We start from the raw sequence: 18472 nt of genomic DNA, 5'->3' as shown, positions 1-18472 counted from the left end.
TCGTCACTCAAAAAAAAGGATTGGGTAAAGCATCGGGAGCATTTGCGCAAATGCTCAGTATCGATACCGATACCAGTATCGGTATTGGGACTACCCTAGGATTAACCCCTTAGGCTCCACAGTGAGTATAAAAAGCATGATTTACTGCATATACACCCTGATTTTACTATTGTGGGTTTGGTAACACTTTAACACTGAATTTTAAGCAGGAATTTAATAAACTATTTATTCAATTATTCATTTACAAAAATCAGGAACTTATTTTTAAACAGTCTCCAGAAATCACTACACAGCAGGGCACAGAAGTGGTATGGCCAGCACATAATGATGCTCAGCATCCAGTAAGTGACAGTAAACATGCTGACAGAAGAGAAGAGTGTGAGCAGATGGATCACTCATCAATGTGCTGCTGCTCTTTTGTTTTCCCATTTTAAGTTTGGAGTTTACTTTGACCTGTGATTTGGACCACGCTGTGCTGCAGAGGATGTCTATAATCTGTCTTTGCTGCCTGGCAGGGCTGGATGGGTCACATAACTGGCTGCATGTATTTACATATCCTTTGCCAGCTAATTAGATTGTCCCGCAGTCCATGGTTCAAACGTTGGGATGTATGCTAGTGACAGTACTAGTATTCAGTGTTAACACATTCTATTTTGCTTACCCGAGGAGTACTGCTTTACTCTTCGTCCTGCTCGTCCTCCTCTCCCCCCACTCGCCGCTCCTCTCACAGCCCGCTCTCCGCCTCCTCTTCGCCCCTCTTACAGCCCGCACTCAGCAACCACTCCGCCTCCTCCCAGCCGTTCTCTGCCCACTCTCCGCCCCTCTCACAGCCTGCACTCAGTGACCACTCCGCCTCCTCTCAGCCGTTCTCCGCCCGCAATCAGTGACCTCTCAGCCGCACTCCGCCCACTCTCCGCCCCTCCAACAGCCCACACTCAGCCCGCTTTCCGCCTCCTCTCCACCTCCTTTCAGCCACCGCTCTCCGCCCCCTCGCGTCACTAAAAAAAAGAAGTATCGGGTTAAGCATCGGGAGCATTTGCGCGAGTACAAGTACTCGTGCAAATGCTCAGTATCGGTTCCGATACCAATACTAGTATCGGTACAACCCTAATAAATACAATTAATATTTTTAGATTTCAGTATAAACATTCTGACAGTATTTGTAGGCACTATACCGCGATACGTCAATGGTTCTGACAGAATAATTAGGGTCCCTTGGCCAATCCCCAGGAAGTGGGTTTGGCAGGGGACTGAGGAGCCCTCAAATATTGGATAAGTCATGCTGGCAGAGGAGTTGGGTGGAAGATGGAGATGCAGTGCTGAGGAGGCTGTCGGGGGGCCTTGAGGTAAAGCCATAGGGATTTAGTGACAGGCGAGTAAGATTAAGGCCGTGTTCATTCTAGGAAAATATTCAGTCTTGGCCGGGAGTTTCTGAGTTTTTGTAGTTCTTTCCTTGCTTCCTGTGACAAGTAGTTGTAGCTGAGCCTAGAGAAGGGGATGTAAATTATTATAGTTGGCACAATGCTCTCACATTATTTACCAGCATCTTCTAGGATGTTTTTTACACCAACCTGTAACCTTTTATAGGACTCTAATAACTAATGCCTTGTACACACGGTTGTTTTTTTAATCGGAATAAACTCTGATGGGTTATTCCGACGGAATTTAGTTTAAGCTGTCTGGCATACACACGGTCACACCAAATTCACACCATCAAAAACGTGGTGACGTGCAACACTACAAGTTGAGAAAAATGAAGTTCAATGTTTCCGAGCATGCGTCGACTTTATTCTGAGCATGCGTGTTTTTTTCTCCGTCAGAGTTCCACACAGACAAATGGAATTGCCGATCAAATTTTCTTTTCTGTTGGAGGGGGGGGGGGGGGGGGGGGTAGAGAGAGAGAACTCTTTCTAAGTCAGTCGGAATTTCCGACAGAAAAAGTTTGATGGGGCATACTCACGGTCCGATGAAAAGATTCAGTTGGACTTTTTCCATCGGAAATTCTGAACGTGTGTACGCGGCATAAGAGGTTAAAGTAAATCCACCTATCCTTTGCAGCTAGGAAGGCTGCTATCTTTTCCTATATTTGATCTATAGTTGCCACGATGTACATCATGTGATCAGTTATGACATATCATTTTATAGCTTTACAGTTTGGTTGAAAGTACAGATATCTGTGACAGTTATCATTCATAACATGGAAAACCTAAATTGATGGGTTTAGTTCCACTATTATATTTACTCATAGAAACAAATTTGAAAACAAATATTTAGCCAAACCAGTGGCCGTGTCTTTCTCCTTTTACAAATATCTTCATGAGATTTCTATAAGAAAAGTACATGTTATTCTTCTCCTCTATACCTCAGTCAAATATAGCTAAGGTATATTGATGATATTTTTGTGAAGTGGAGAGACAATGTAGATGAGTTTGTAGACTTGGCTTTCTCATTTAAATCGAGAATTATCTCTTTCTCACATCACGTTTGGATATGGGGGTGGGTGTCCTTCCAGGAAAAATGTATATCTAGTTTACTTTGTACCCCCCTGGTTGGTAACACTTTGGGGTGGATTTGCTAAAGGCAAATAGACTTTGCACTTTATAATTGCAGTTGCACTCATATTTTCCAGAGATTAGTGAATGTGGTAAAGCTCTACTGATTTCCATCATGCATGGGCATCCACATGGGGGGCAAGCCCCCCCCCACCAGAGCAAGGTGTCTGCAGTGTTGCCAACCACCTGTAAATTTACGGGCAGCCCGTAAAATTTCAATACCCCTTTGAGATGCCCGTAATTGCCCCTTAAGGATGGCGGCTGCCCGTAATAATTATGATGGATGGTGCAGGGGTCTGGTCTCCAGGACTCGGTATGGTTGTGGTGCTCACAGTGGAGTGATGGGAGGCTCTCCAGCAGCCATAGATCCATCCATGGCTGCTGGAGCGAATCGCAAGGAGATATCCAGCATTCAAATTCCTCCCCTACCCAACACATCAGGTCCAACACCACACTCAATACTCTCCTCCTTTTGCCCAGTTACCACAGATGAAGTTGATAAACTCCTCTCCATGGCACACCTTACTACATGTCAACTCGACCTTGTCCCCTCTCATCTACTGCGACCACCTTCCTGCTCTATCCTCAACTCCCTAACCTACATCTTCAACCTCTCCCACTCCTCCGGCACCTTTCCTTCCCCGCTCAAACATGCAATGGTTACCCCCCCCCCCCATACTTAAAAAACCCTCACTAGACCCCACCTGTTTGAATAACTTAAGACCCATCTCCCTGCTCCCATTTTGCCTCCAAGCTCATTGAATGCCTTGTCCATGACTGAATGAGTCGCTATCTCACAGACGACAACCTTCTCGATTCCCCTAGAGTCCGGCTTCCGTCCACAACATTGCACTGAAACTGCCCTACTAAAACTCACCAATGACCTACTTACTGCTAAAACCAATGGCCATTACTTTATACTCGTACTCTTAGACCTCTCTGCTGCCTTTGACACTTCCTCAGCAAATTACACTCCCTTAGCCTCCGTGATTCTGCTTTTATCCTGGTTCTCCTCCTACCTATCTCAGCACACTTTCAGTGTCACTTACAACTCCATCTCCTCTTCCTGTTGGGATACCCCAAGGCTCCATCACTGGGCCCCTCCTATTCCCACTCTATATCTCTTCCCTGGGCCAGTTGATAATCTCCCATGGCTTCCAATACTACCTCTATGCTGACGACACCCAGATCTATCTCTCCACTCCTCAACTCACCCCCTTGATCTCACAGATCTCAAACTTGCTGAATGATATATCGGTATGGATGTCACACCAATTCCTCAAACTCAATCTTTCTAAAACTGAGTTTTTTATATTTCCTCCTTCACGGTAGCCCCACATGACTTGCCATTAATATTAACAACACAACCATTGGTCCCTCCACACATGCCAGGGTGCTGGGTGTAATCCTTGACTCTGACCTCTCCTTCAGCCCCCACATCCAATCACTGGCTAAATCCTGCCACCTTAACTTCTGCAACATCTCTGGAATTCGACCCTTCTTGACTAATACCACAAAGCAACTTATTCACTCCTTGATTATTTCCCGCCTTGACTACTGCAACTCTCTCCTTAATGGCCTATTCTTATGCCGCGTACACACGACCGTATTTCATGACGAGAAAACTGTCATTTTTTTTAGATTTGGTCCTGAAAACCGGTCGTGTATATGCTCCATAGCAGTTTTCTCGACGAGAAAACTGCCCACAAAAAAATTAGAACCTGCTCTATTTTTTCCTGTCATTCTTTTTCTCATCGAGAAAACCGCTTGTGTGTATGCTTTTCCGAGGGGAAAAAACGCGTATGCTCAGAATCAAGTATGAGACTGGAGCGCTCGTTCTGGTAAAACTAGCGTTTGTAATGGAGATAGCACATTCGTCACGATGTAACGGATTGAAAAGCACAAGGCTGAAAAGCGTGAATCATCTCTCACCAAACTACTAACACGAGATTAGCAGAAGGAGCCCAAAGGGTGGCGCCATTCGAATGGAACTTCCCCTTTTTATAGTGCCGTCGTACGTCACTGTGCTTTGCTTGGACGTTTTTTTGCATGAACGTGTGTATGCAAGTCAGGCTGGAGAAGAATCTCGTAGTGAAGGACAATGGGTTTTTGTACGTCAGGAAAAACGATGGTGTGTACGTGGCATTACGCAGGCTATCCTCCCTTCAGTCTATTATGATTTTTGCTGCTAGACTAATACACCTCACTAACCGATCCGTGACTGCTGCTCCTCTCTGCCAATCCCTTCACTGGCTTCCACTACCCCACTGTGTAAAATTCAAAATGCTAACCACAACACACAAGGCCATCCACAACATCGCCCTCATCTACATCAGCAACCTCAACTGCAGATATCGCCCAAATTGTCCCCTCTGCTCCTCCCAGGACCTCCTGCTCTGTAGCTCCCTTGTTACCTCTTCCCATGATTGTTACCTCTTTCCAGGGAGCAGGTAGGGAGGTGGGCCATGGAGAGGAGTTTATCAACTTCATCGGTAGTAACTGGGCAGAACTGTCTGTCCGGAAGTTGGACCTGATGTGTTGGGTAGGGGTGGAATTTGAATTCTGGATATATCCTTGCAAATTGTGTCAATTTTTGCTATTGAAATGGTTGGCAATCTGTTGAGCGGTAAGCAAGTTGGTGGGGGGGCGAAGTAAGGAATTAAGGGTAGAAAAGAATTGATGAGGTTTGGATGAGAGGGTTTTGATGAGTGTGTTGTAGTAGTTTTTTTTTTTTTTTAGCAGTATGGAGGCAGGAGTTGTATTTGAGAAGGGCAGATTTGTAGAGGGTAAAGTCTTGCAGGGATTTAGATTTAGGCCATGCTCGCTCAAGAGCACGGCTACGCCTCTTGAGACTTCTGGTGTTGTCTGTTTGCCAGGGTTGTGGCAGATGGGGCCTGGTTCTGTGTGCAGAAAGAGGAGCAAAATCGTCTAGGGAGGATGACAACGTGGTGTTGTAGATGGAAGTGGTTAGGTCTGGGCAGGACAGGGGTGCGATTTTTGTAGTAAAGGCCATCGGTAGCAGAGTGAAGAAGGGAAGGGTTGAGGTTGCAAAGGTTTCTGCGGGTAGTGGTTTGTGGGTTTAATGTTACTTGATTTTTTTTCTCATCTACTTTACTTTATCAAACTACCTTGGTTTACGAGTAACGCGGTTAACGAGCAACTTTTTTTTTTTTTAAATGTTGACTCCAATGGGGTGTGCAGTACTGCATTTGGCCAGAGGTACGGGGGGCGCTGGTGATACTCAAGTCAGTTCGGAAATACTCAGTTTCCAAACTTTTCTGAGATCAGCCCAACTGTCCTTGACTATTTCCGAGGCTTTTCGGCGCCCCCCCACCTCTGGCCACATGCGGTATTGCATGCCATAGAAGTCAGTGCGGAACTAATTACTTTGTTTTTATTGACTTCTATGGGGAAACTCACTTTGATCTGCAAGTTCTTTGGATTACAAGCATTCTCCTGGAACGGATTATGCTCGTAATCCAAGGTTCCACTGTATATGGAAAATCGGATTTGAACATGGTTTTAAGAAAAACTATTTCATGGCTAATAAGAATGTGATAAGATCCAAGAATTGGACAACACTGGGATTTTTTTTATTTATGGAGCCGATGAATTTTTATGATTTTATCATATTTCTATATTAGTTATGTGGTTTAGATATAAAACTGTCCCAGAATATTATTGTCTCAGTCAGTTACACTCACTGTAATTCCTCTATCTGGCTTGTTCTCAGAGCTTTCATCAAATCACTGAAATGGGGACACTTCAGTTTGTTCCAGGACAGGTTTAGTAATCTCAGTGTCTGGTTATTTCTTATTCCAGATGCCAGGTGGGGGCAGGAACTGTCCGTCAGCTGATTTCTATCCAAACTGTAGAAGAGAAGAATGTAACCATAAAAAAAATGAATACATGGCTGTTACCACCCAGGCCTAGGACTATAGGCACTGGGTGGGATCTTTCCCTTTCCCCATCTTCGTAATTAAAACCACATGTCTGTCCGGAAGCTCCGCTCCACCCATAAATTACATTACGGCATTGGCCAGATGCATCTGGACACCAAAAACATGGCCGCCGCCTAGGGTGACCACATTTCCAAACTACTAATTCAGGGACACCCCCCCCCCTTCCCAAAAATCAGCTTGTGCTGTAACGAATCACAGCACAGTGATTGGACACAAGAGGCAGGATTTATGATTTCTCCAATCACAAGCAGGGGGCGGGGATTTTGCTCCTCCAGGCATTCCCGGCCAGGACAAGTGCTGTCGGTGAGTAAAGCGGTGATGTGGCGGCCTTTTTTGGGGGCATCAGATTGGCCCATGGGGTGGCTGTGTCAGTTTCATTCCGGGACACTGTATTGTCCTGGAATAGAGGTGCCCGGGACAGACCTGCAAAATGCAAGACTGTCCTGGGCAATCTGGGACACGTGGTCGCCCTACCGCCGCCTTGTAGAGACAAAAGGGGACTGCAGCCTGCCGGCGGTACTGAAGGGGGAATAAAGAGCCAGGAACAGACCCCGTCAGCCCCACACTTGGAACACTTCCCTGGAGGACCCCTGCTGCACAACAAAGGTTAGACGGAGGCCTCAAAGGCAGCACCTGAGAGAACGCAGCCTCCCACAGTTCCTGTATTTTCCTACCTGGCCAGAGGAAACACGATAACTGGGGACTGTGGGGAGAGGCCTCCAATTTAAGGTTTGGAGTGGGTGTGTTTCCTGTGTAAGAAGAAGGAGCTTTGTTCTGTCATGTGCTGCCCTGAAAGACATTTTGAGGAAGTTTCTTTAATTGAATATTTTCAATGTCTTGTGATCAGCTTTTAGGAAAACGATTAATGGCTGATAACCAAGCGTGATAAGGTCCAACAATTAGACAACAGTCCAACGTTGGTCTTTTTGAAGAGCATAAAGGTTGTCAGTTTAGAATACATTATTGTACATTTATTTTACTTATGTAATGTGATCATAAGCCTGTCCCAGAATATTATTGTCTCAGTCAGTCCCGTTATACTCACTGTAATTCCTCTATCCGGCTTGTTGGAAGAGCTTCCATCAGATCCCTGAAATGTGGTTCCTCCAGGTAGTTATCAGACAGAATCAGTCTCCTCAGTGTCTGGTTATTTCTTATTCCTGATGCCAGGTGGAGGCAGGAAATGTCTATTAGAGTTCTAGTTAAGCTGTAGAAGAAGAGAAAATTGTTACCAGAAGAAAAATAATTTCTCCCCCAGGCATAAAAGGAACTATTCTCTACATCAGTCAATACAAGCAATACGAGCACTGTTTAAAAAAAATCCTGACTCGGTTTGCGAGTGTTGTCTCACAAAACGAGCAGGATTCAAGCCATAGCAGTGTGCAGTACCACATTTGGCCTGAGGTGGGGGGCGGAAAGCCGTTCGGAAATACTCCATTCCTGCGCTGTCCCCGAGTATTTACGAGGCTCTTAGGCGCCCCCGCACCTATGGCCACATGTGGTGTTGCATGCCATTGAAGTCAATGCGGAACAAATTATTTTTGCTTCCATTGACTTCTATGGGGAAACTCGCTTTGATATGCGAGTGCTTTGGATTACGAGCATTCTCCTTGGAACGGATTATGCTCATAATCTGAGGTTCCACTGTATTCTCGTTTTTAAAACTTTCTACAACTTTCTACAACTCAATGATCACACAAATGTACCCTGAGCTGTGGGAATAATCCTTTTTACAAAAATGTTATAATGGTGTAGACCCCCCAATATTGTCCTTCATGTGTAGAGACGGTGATATCTCCATACACAGGATGAGCACAGAATACCACTGACATGACCAGGGCCATCTTTAATATTGATGGGAAAACATTTTCTTGACCCCCCCCCCCCCCCCCCAAATCTACTTGTCATCTATTTTCAGGCAGTGTAGGTTTAAGGGACAGCTGCTTTAGGCCCCACAACCATGACTGGGTCCGGGGCAGCTTCCCCTTTTTCCCTGCCTTATAGAAAGCCCTGGACATGACTCGTATTGGGCTATAATCTCCTTGTGTATGGAGCATGAATGGTACCAGCAGACAGTGTGAGGCCAGAATCGGCATTGCTAGTGATTGGACGGGATGATTTTTATCTGGTATTCTATTTATCTCTGCTGATAAGAACTCTGTACTTGTACATTGTTCTGAAAAAGTATTTGCCCCTTCTATGCTTTTTTCATTTTTTTTTTGTCACACATAAATTGTTCAAATCATCAAACAAATTAAAAAATTGCACAAAGATAACCTGAGTAAATACAAAATGCAGTTTAAAATTATTATTTCATTTATTAACCGGTTCCCGCAGATATACTGCGTCAGAATGGCTCCCAAACATATACGGTGTCACCCAGGAGAGCCACCAGAGGGCGCGCGAGCACGGTGGGTAACCTGATGCGCGTGGCCGGCAGGAGCGATCACTGCCGGCCACGCACAATCACGTACACAAGCAGGAGCAGGGGGGGTCTGTGTGTGTAAACACACAAATCCCTGTGCTATCTGAGGAGAGAAGGACAGATCGTGTCTTTCTAGTAGAAAACACGATCTGTCATCTCCTATAGTCAGTCCCCATCCCCCACAGTTAGAACACACAATAGGGAACACAGTTAACCCCTTGATCGCTCCCTAGTATTAACCCCTTCCCTGCCAGTGACATTTACATAGTAATCAGTGCATATTTATAGCACTGATCGCTGTATAAATGTCAACGGTCCCAAAAATGTGTCAAAAGTGTCCAACCTGTCTGCCGCAATGTTGCAATACCGCAAAAAAAAAAAAACGCAGCTCACCGCCATTACTAGTAAAAAATAAATAAAATGGCATAAATCATTCCTATAGTTTCCCTCTCGATCCAGCGATGTCCACAAATGCATAGGTCATCCCTCCCGATTGGCTGAGAAGCAGCAGCGGCACCATTGGCTCCCGCTACTGTCAATCAAACTCAGTTAGCCAATGGGGCAGAGCCTAGGCACCGCTCTGTGTCTGAATGACCACACAGAGCTACGTCTCAGCTCGGGTGCCCCCATAGCAAGCTGCTTGCTGTGGGGGCACTTGACAGGAGAGAGGGGCCAGAAGTGCCAAAGAGGGACCCGACAAGAGGAGGATCCAGGTTGCTCTGTGCAAAACCACTGCACGGAGCAGGGAAGTATAACATGTTTGTTATTTTAATAGAAAAAAGAAACAAAGACTTTACAATCTTTGATACCAATCCAGTTTCAATGGTCCGTTTTGTGTCTAATTGATAAGGGCGAAGCTCTTGAGATGTCATCCATATCATCGTGGTCTCTCAGGGAAGAATTGGAAGAGGACCTATAATGCCCCGGTCTGTGTCATTACGAGCGTGGAGTAGCCTCTGGCTGGGTAGTTATCCAGGGTTCAGATTGCATAAAAAAACTGTACCAATCCGGGAAGGTGAAAACTGGGATGCCAAGGATGTCACAGAAGGCTTGCAGATCTGCGGGTATTCACAGCGATGCAGTGCAGTTCCCCGATGTTACTTGCAGACAAAAGGGGAACTTCCATCTACAGTATATGCAATATGTCTGTCAGGTAGGACATTGAGAAGAGGGCGTAGATACAGATCTTGGAATATTTGTATAGATGACCCCTCATGATCCAATTGACCATGATTACATGCTAATTTTAGTATATCTTCCTTCTGTGTGAAGCTAATCAGGCAGCATACAGTACCCCTGGGGGGATCAGTGTCCCGACCTCTAGGTCTGTGTGTCCTGTGACACCTTTCCATCTCAACAGGTGCATCTGGTGGCCTACCCAGTAGTGTAATGAAAATAGACCATACCACAGACTGTAACTGAGGGCCCTCCACCGACTCTGGGATCCCTCTGATGCATACATTGTGCCTCCGGCCCCTGTTATCTAGGTCCTTAATGTGGCGATGCATATCGATTAGGTACTGGGTACGAAAACTAGTGGTACCTGCTGGATAGCAGCACCACGAGTCATGGCCGACGACTTCATGTTTTCCAAGCTGGAGGCTATCGCTCAAAGGTCTGTCTTGAGATCTGAGATTGCTGCAGACAGTATGTGTCAGGGACCTGCCAATAGGCTCCGGCGCGCACGCATGCGCACACATACTAATGCCCAGAACCAGCAGCAGTCATCTGTGCCTGTGCGCAGGCGCGCGGCAAATGTGTGCATCTGTGCGCGCGCATGCTCCAAATACATGCACACAACGATTGCACGTATGGCGGAAACACGCGCGTGCTCGTTAACGCGCGATTGCCGCCACTCTGCCTTTAAAAAGCCAGCAGCTGCAGTGACACTTTGCTGTCTGATCTGCAGCGTTGTACCTGAAAACCTGTGACCGGTGGAACCTGTTACCCAAACCGACTCGGCTCTGTCTGACCATCCGAACCTCTTCAATCCGACCCCTGGCTTGCTCTGACTCTGCTCTGCTCTCCTGCCTACCGTTACCAGACCCTGCGCCTGAAATCTGACCACACTTGCACTTACAAGATTAACTACCTGATTACCTGCTTGACCCGGCTTGTTGACCCTGATATCAGCTATTGTTCTGCATCTAACCCGGCTTGCTTCACCAGCTCCTGCTATCTCTATCCAGTACCTGTGTCGGCTCCAGAGACGCTGTCTCCTGCACCTACCGTCCTGAAGGACCACCAACCATGCCGAACTGCTGTCATCACCAGGCACTCCTACCTTGCCATGCTCCCGAGCTTGCTGTCCCCACTCCAGCAGCTCCAGAGCCGGGGCTGTAAGAGAGGCCTCCTCCTGCACACTAGGCTCTGGCTACAAGGTACGTTTCAGTACATAACAGTATGTTCTTGATATTAAGCATCGCTTGCTGTAAGTCAACTAGACTGGGTAGCGATGAAGGTTGTGAGACATGCATGACCACATCTGCTGCTCCCAAAGATTCAAATGTAATGGTGTGGCTGGCAGCACCGTGGTCTGAGGCCTGAGAGAAGGGCTGGGAGTCAGCTTGCTGGGTTCGGAATATCGCCAGTATATTCCGGTTTAGCTGAGTGGTGGGCTCCATTTGGAATCGGGTAGCAGATGTTCTTCTCCTGGGCATCTTCGTTCTCCAGATCGTAAGCTCTCCTGCTAATGCCAAGCTAAAGCAGAAGCCCTAGATGCCAGATCTCTCTGATTAAACTGCCATCTTGCTCTGGTGCTAGGCCATGCCCCCCAGTTTTTCAATTTTTTAAGTCACACAGTATTTGCACAGCAGTTTTCAAATGCAATTTTTGGGGAAAAAATACACTTTTTTGATTTTTTTTATTGCATAAAACACAATATATAACCCATTTTTTTGGTAAAATATAAAAGATTAAGTTACGTCAAGTAAATAAATACCAAAAAGGTCCCACTTTAAAATTGTGCGTATCCGTGCAAGGGCTACAAATGAATAATACAGTTTACTATCCATAGGCGATGATTTAAAAGCCTTTACAGGTAACCAATTTATATTTACAGGGTAGGTCTTGTTCTAGACTTGCTTCCCATACTCTGACGTGCACGGTGATACCTCACATGTGTGGGACAAGTGCTGGTTATGTGCATGCGGGACCAGGGGCGGACTGACAACTCATGGGGCCCCCGGGCAATAGAAGATTATGGGGCCCCCGGGCTTACAGATGGCCACCAAGCCAGGAGGCATTACAGAGGCGGGGAAGCTAAAATCTCAGGATTTTCACATCAAAAGCATGTGGGTTTTGGACATATCAGGGACAGATGTAAAAAAAACAGATTTTTACATACTGTCCCTGGTTTTAATGAGCCTGGCAACCCTGATGGGGCCCCCTAGTGGCATGGGGCCCTCGGGCAGTGCCCGAGTGCCTCAATGGTCAGTCCGCCCCTGTGCGGGACCAAAGCGCGTGTTCACCTTTGCACGCAAGCACGGGTGGATGTTTATCACTTTTATTGCTGTCACAAGGAATGTGAACATCCTTGTCACAGCAATCGGCATGTGACAGGTCCTCTATAATGCACATGTCTAATAAATATTCATTTTTTATAATATATTTTGTGAGTATTAGTAATTTTTGGTTTATAAAAAAAAGATTGACTATGTTAGAATTATTGGGGTTAAAATAATATATATAGGCCTTTTATGTTATATATGTTTTTCATATTATATTATAAACATGACCAAAGCCATTTTGGCTTTAATTTTTTTTAAAAGACGTCAGCTTCAGTTCAGTATCTTTGAAACTGAGGAATTCTCAATAGAAGGTTTTAATTGTATTATGTTAAGTTCTCTTAAGATCGTAATTTCTCTTTCTGTCAGCCTTTAAGATAAGAAAATGGTAGGAGCTCATGTTTCACATGAGCTCACAGAAGTTTTCTTTGCATGAACGAAACAAGAGGGCTTATTCACAAATGAAGCTATTTTATTATATATTTTAAATAATAATTTTTCTTTCATAATATGTTTATGATGTATCTGTTTTAATATTCAAAAACCCATTAATGCATATATATAGCTTATTATGACAAACGTTGCAAACATGGTATCCTATCAATGAGACTGTTCATGAATAACTTATGCTTGTCGTTAGAATTATGGCTTCAGTTTCAAGGAATTTAATAGCCTCAGCTAAATTATGTGGGTTAGACTTTCTGAACCCATATATTTCTAGGGGACAGCAGGATGGCTAGGGAAATTGACACATGATTGTCAACCGTTTGACAATTAATGGTGTTTTACTAAGCCGAGGGCAGAAGGTGATGAAAATAACACTAGAAGTAATTTCTTATACAACACTTATAGTAAGAATTCAAGATGGCCGCTAGACTTGGTTGTCATGGTAACATATAAAACACATTGTCATATTACATCATCAATTACATAGTAGTGACACACACACACACACACTTTTTGAGTGGGATAAAAGTAGCTATCCATAGCAGAAGGGGGAGGCTAAATTCTAAATGCTGGCATGCGAGGAGATGCTAGGTTAAAGGAAGATCTCGGAGGAATCTAGGGAGAGACCGGGGAGATCTTGAAAGGCGGAAAGATGTAGGAGGTTGGAAATACCCTGTTTCCCCGAAAATAAACCCTACCCCGTAAATAAGACCTAGCGTTATTTTTAGGGATGGCTGCAATATAAGCCCTACCCCGAAAATAAACCCTAGTTAAAGTCATCGTAAAAACATAATCCGTTTTGTAAAAAGATTATATAATGTGCAGTGTGTCTCCTTTTTGTAACTTTGTTTTGGAAAATACCTTACTTACAGTGCCGCTGGGCGCTCACGTGACCGGCTGGAGATCTTCTCCTCTCCAACATCAGTGGTCCCTTCCTCTGCAGTGCTCAGAGTGGAGAAGAGCTACGGCGGGTCACTGTGCTGGCTATCATGCTTTAAAGCGGGGATATGCAATTAGCGGACCTCCAGCTGTTGCAGAACTACAATTCCCATGAGGCATAGCAAGACTCTGACAGCCACAAGCAGGACACCCAGAGGCATGATGGGACTTGTAGTTTTGCAACAGCTGGAGGTCCGCTAATTGCATATCCCTGCTTTAAAGGATCAGGATATTTTTTTTTCTTTTTGGGGTTACAACCACTCTAAGATCGTCATGATGACATGACTGTATTTGAATAAATGTAGATTATTGTACATACCGTAAAGAAATAAGACATCCCCTGAAAATAAGCCCTAGTGTGATTTTTGTAGCCAAAATTAATATTAGACCCGGTCTTATTTTCGGGGAAACACGGTAGCCCCTTGGAATTCATCTCATAACTTGATGTTTCTCAAAACGACAGAATTCTTAAGTCCCGGTAAAGTATTAATCTAAAGTATTATTCTGTTCATGTATACCTTTTTAGGGAATTTAATTGTTTTTGCATATACATTACTAAAACCATTTAAAATATATGGCAGAGCAGAGAAATCAATAAATGTATTTGGCAAAACAAAAAACCAAGGTTTAGCTACTTCCTAATGTTTAGGCCCCAACTAAAAGGAGGTCTAAATTAGTGTTGAGCGGAATACGCCATATTCGATTTTGCGATATATTACGAATATATAGACGAATATTCGTGAAATATTCGTTAAAATCGAATATTCGTGATATTTTATAAAAAAAAAAAATGTTTGCGAAATTTCGCTAATGCGAAATTGATTGCGAAATTCCCGTCCGCGCATGCGCGCTAAGAACACGCGAGAACGGAGATCATTTCCTGGATCTTTGCCAGTCGATTTTCGGATCGCTATTTTGTGCTGCCCAGCGAAGCGAAGATGGTGGGGAGTAACTTTTCATCCAGTGAGGAAAAACTGCTGATTAGTGTAAGTAATTTCACCACTGTTATTTCATTATCTTTAACTGCATTTTAGTCTAGTTTAAAAGTTAGTATATAAGATCAGATATTAGTATTTCACAAACATTGTGTCTCCAGCTGTTGCAAAACTACAACTCCCAGCATGCCTGGACAGCTTGCTGATGTGTGTGTGTGGGGGGGGTAAACTTTATTGGGGGGGGGGGGGGGAATGTGAGAAAGGAGTATTTTTGTTTTTTTTAGCAAGACAGGCACGCAGACAAAGACGCAGACAAAGACGCAGACAAAGACGCAGACAAAGACGCAGACAGCTACTAAACTTGAATAAAACTACTACACCTAAATTTTTTTTTTTTTATTATTTTTTTTACACGGACAAAGACGTAGACTACGACACGGACAGCTACTAAACAGGAACTAAAATACTACAGCTAAAACTTTTTTTGGGGTTTTTTCTTTCTTTTTTTTTAGACTGAAGGACGCAGACAAGGACGAGGACTACAAATACTAAACTAATATGCACTAAACACTAACTCTACTTACACAAACTTATATGACTAAACTAAAGCTACATTTTTTTTTTTTTTTATACACAAAACACAGAGACTAAACACACACTAAACTAAGCTACCTTAAAGAAATGTACACTTACACTAACTACACAGAAATCTATCTAACACTAAGCTACACTAACCTGGACAAAACAACACAAATCTGAGCTTTTAGAAAAGCTGTTGGGTCTTTTGCTTTGAAAAAAGCAGTTGGTTATAGAAGCAGGAAACTCAGAACTGAAAGCACTATAGGAAGCACAATGCTCTAAGCTCTAAGATCGCAATACACTGGAAAAACGCACAGAAACACTCCACTCTCTCTAGCCACCTTGTGAATCTGCACTGAAATACTGCTGGGAGTGATCTTATATACTGGTCGTGCAGGCAGGTTCCTATTGGTTGCTATGGAGGTTGCTAACCTCTGACAACTGTGGTAGGAGAACTCTGATTGGCTCTGATGCAAAAGAAGGGCGGAGAAAGTATTCGCGAATATTCGTCAACATAAAAGGATCGCCTCAGCTACTCGGCCCAGGGTCTCTAATCATACCAGCAATGCTTTTAGACGTCGATGGAGATCACTAGGATGTGATCTGTTTTAAAAATAAATTTGAAAAAATACGAATATTCGTAATAGCGAATTTTGACCGCGATATTCGAGTTATTCGCGAATACTCGAATATGCAATATTCGTAACGAATATTCGCAATACGAATATTCTTGAGCAACACTAGTCTAAATATCCCAAATGTATGGCTATATTATCTGTCAGCCAGACTCACCCAACTTGCACAATGGTATGCCCCATCCTCCCAAATCCCCTGGCTCCAGTTCGAAGAACAATCAGTCCTCCCTTACCACCTACAAGGACTACAAGACATACCAATAGCCAGTTCTAGACTAATCCACACTCTCTTTAGCTCTATCCACTGGTCCATAGCTTTCAACTGGCGTTAATCCAACGTACCATGGCCTCAGGTTCTTAACCGCATGGCTAACATCAAACTATCAGAAAGAATACACCACATGTTATATGACACCATGCATATATACCAAAAAAATTGTCTTTATGGGAAACCTCACTACTGGTGTAATGTCCACTACTGTTATTCTACTTAAAGGGTCACTAAAGGAATTTTTTTTTAGCTAAATAGCTTCCTTTACCTTACTGCAGTCCTGTTTTCATGTCCTCATTGTTCGTTTTTGCTATGATGTTGCTGTAATCCTTCTCTGTTCTGAACAGTCTGTTTCCTGATGAAAAAAGTCATGGGAGCTTTCTCTCTGTGGTCACTAATCAAGGAGGTGCGATTACTGTGTGTCTTAAACCCCTCAGAACCAATCACTTTCGTTTTACAAACCCTCACTGCCCTCTATTGGCTCTGTACTTCACAGAAGCATGAAAAAGCATGCATAAACGCAACTGAAACTACAGGTACATTATATGATTGATTTTTATCTATTTTTAAAGGGAATCAGTTAACTATTATGTCTCTATACCCTGTAAACAGTAATTTCAGCAAAAAAAATATTACCTTTACAACTCCTTTAAGCACACCCACAGATCTTTTCCCACAAATGTTATATTGATCTATAAATCGAATATATGTATTTTCTCATATAAAATGTCTTTACTTGGATATAATGTATAATGTATAATGTAAACGACTCTCTCACTTGTTCTTCTATCACTGTTAAAAGCTTATACTATGACCTTATCCATAATAAAAACCGTTTGTAAACAAAAAATAAATAATATACGGCAGAGCAAATTGGAGTTGTATTAGTTTTAACTGCAGTATGAAATAATTATATTCCAAATATTAAAAGACACACACAGTTTTGGCTGTCTTTAAAAAGCTAAAGCCAACGTTTGTACAATGGTTTTTTTCATATGTGTGTAAAATAGATTAATTCTAAATTTAAAATAAGTCTTGATTGGATTATCAAGCTGTGCACAATATAACATTTTGTTTGTGCATTTTAAAGTGTAAAGTTAGAAAGTCTGGGCCAGATTCACGTAGAATCGCGGCGGCGTAACGTATCGTAGATATGTTACACCGCCGCAAGTTTTCATCGCAAGTGCCTGATTCACAAAGCACTTGCGATGAAAACTACGCCGGCGGCCTCCGGCGTAAGCCCGTGTAATTCAAAGGGGCGTGTGCCATTTAAATTAGGCGCGCTCCCGCGCCGGACCTACTGCGCATGCTCCCTTTTGAATTACCTGCCGTGCTTTGCGCAACGTGACATAATTTTTTCGAACGGAAACTAGACTAGCGGCGACGTAGCGAACGCGAAAAACCGTCGTGGATCGCTGTAACTCCTAATGTGCATACCCGACGCTGGTTTACGAGGCGAACTCCCCCAGCGGCGGCCGCGGTATTGCATCTTAAGATCCGACAGTGTAAAACAATTACACCTGTCGGATCTTATGGCTATCTATGCGTAACTGATTCTATGAATCAGTCGCATAGATAGAACAACAGATACGACGTCGTATCATGAGATACGGCGTCGTATCTGCTCTGTGAATCTGGCCCTCTGTTTGTTTTTGAGAAGGTATCACACCGTGCTTCAGGTAAACACCAATTGTTTACAAGTCCGTGGAGTCACGGAAAGATATTCACATGTTAACAAGTCTAAAATGTACCCAGTTATCATTCAAAATTGTGGTATTTTGTAATAAGAGCTGTGAATATTATCTGTATCATCACTTATATTTGATATTTAGAAGTATATCCATTTATTTGTATTATTACCAAATATACCTGATATTAATTTGCACTGTATTTTTAGTTAATACATATATATTTTTAAGCATATTTGTGTCACTTGTCTTCAAAATAGCATGTATAAACGAACTTGAATTTCTTGTTTGTATTTGTGGAAAAAAAATTCAAATCTCCCAAAATATAATTTCATAAATACAATACTGTTTTTTATTATTTCAGTATAAACCTTCTGACAACTATATAGTAGTTTGTGTTTTTTTTTTTTTAGATGTTCTTCGTACGGCCTTTATATGTTGCCAAGACACCCTAGCTAGCACACTGGGTGATGCTACCCATAATGTTAGTTTCTAAACAAAGAAATTACATTTCTTTTTAAAGTGCAATATTA

At 43.3% G+C, this 18472-nt stretch overlaps 1 protein-coding gene across 4 annotated transcripts in view; it reads right to left on the bottom strand.

Annotated features, from left to right (window-relative positions):
- Positions 1–1131: 1131 nt before the first annotated feature.
- The window catches only part of LOC120920592 (NACHT, LRR and PYD domains-containing protein 3-like), a 57065-nt gene continuing 39724 nt past the window's right edge, over positions 1132–18472 (bottom strand). For 3 of the 4 annotated variants that reach the window (XM_040332752.1, XM_040332748.1, XM_040332751.1), the window contains 3 exons: positions 7560–7721; positions 6257–6421; positions 1132–1485 (listed from right to left, as the gene is read on the bottom strand). In XM_040332752.1, the coding sequence (XP_040188686.1) occupies positions 1395–1485; positions 6257–6421; positions 7560–7721 (418 nt within the window). In that variant the 3' untranslated portion in view covers positions 1132–1394. The remainder of the gene's footprint in view (positions 1486–6256; positions 6422–7559; positions 7722–18472) is intronic. The other variant, XM_040332750.1, reaches the window with a different exon arrangement.

The sequence above is a fragment of the Rana temporaria genome, chromosome 13 (assembly GCF_905171775.1).
Source record: "Rana temporaria chromosome 13, aRanTem1.1, whole genome shotgun sequence".
NCBI lineage: Eukaryota > Metazoa > Chordata > Amphibia > Anura > Ranidae > Rana > Rana temporaria.
Note: the sequence above shows the minus strand (reverse complement) of the source record. Positions and strands in the feature narration are given on the sequence as shown.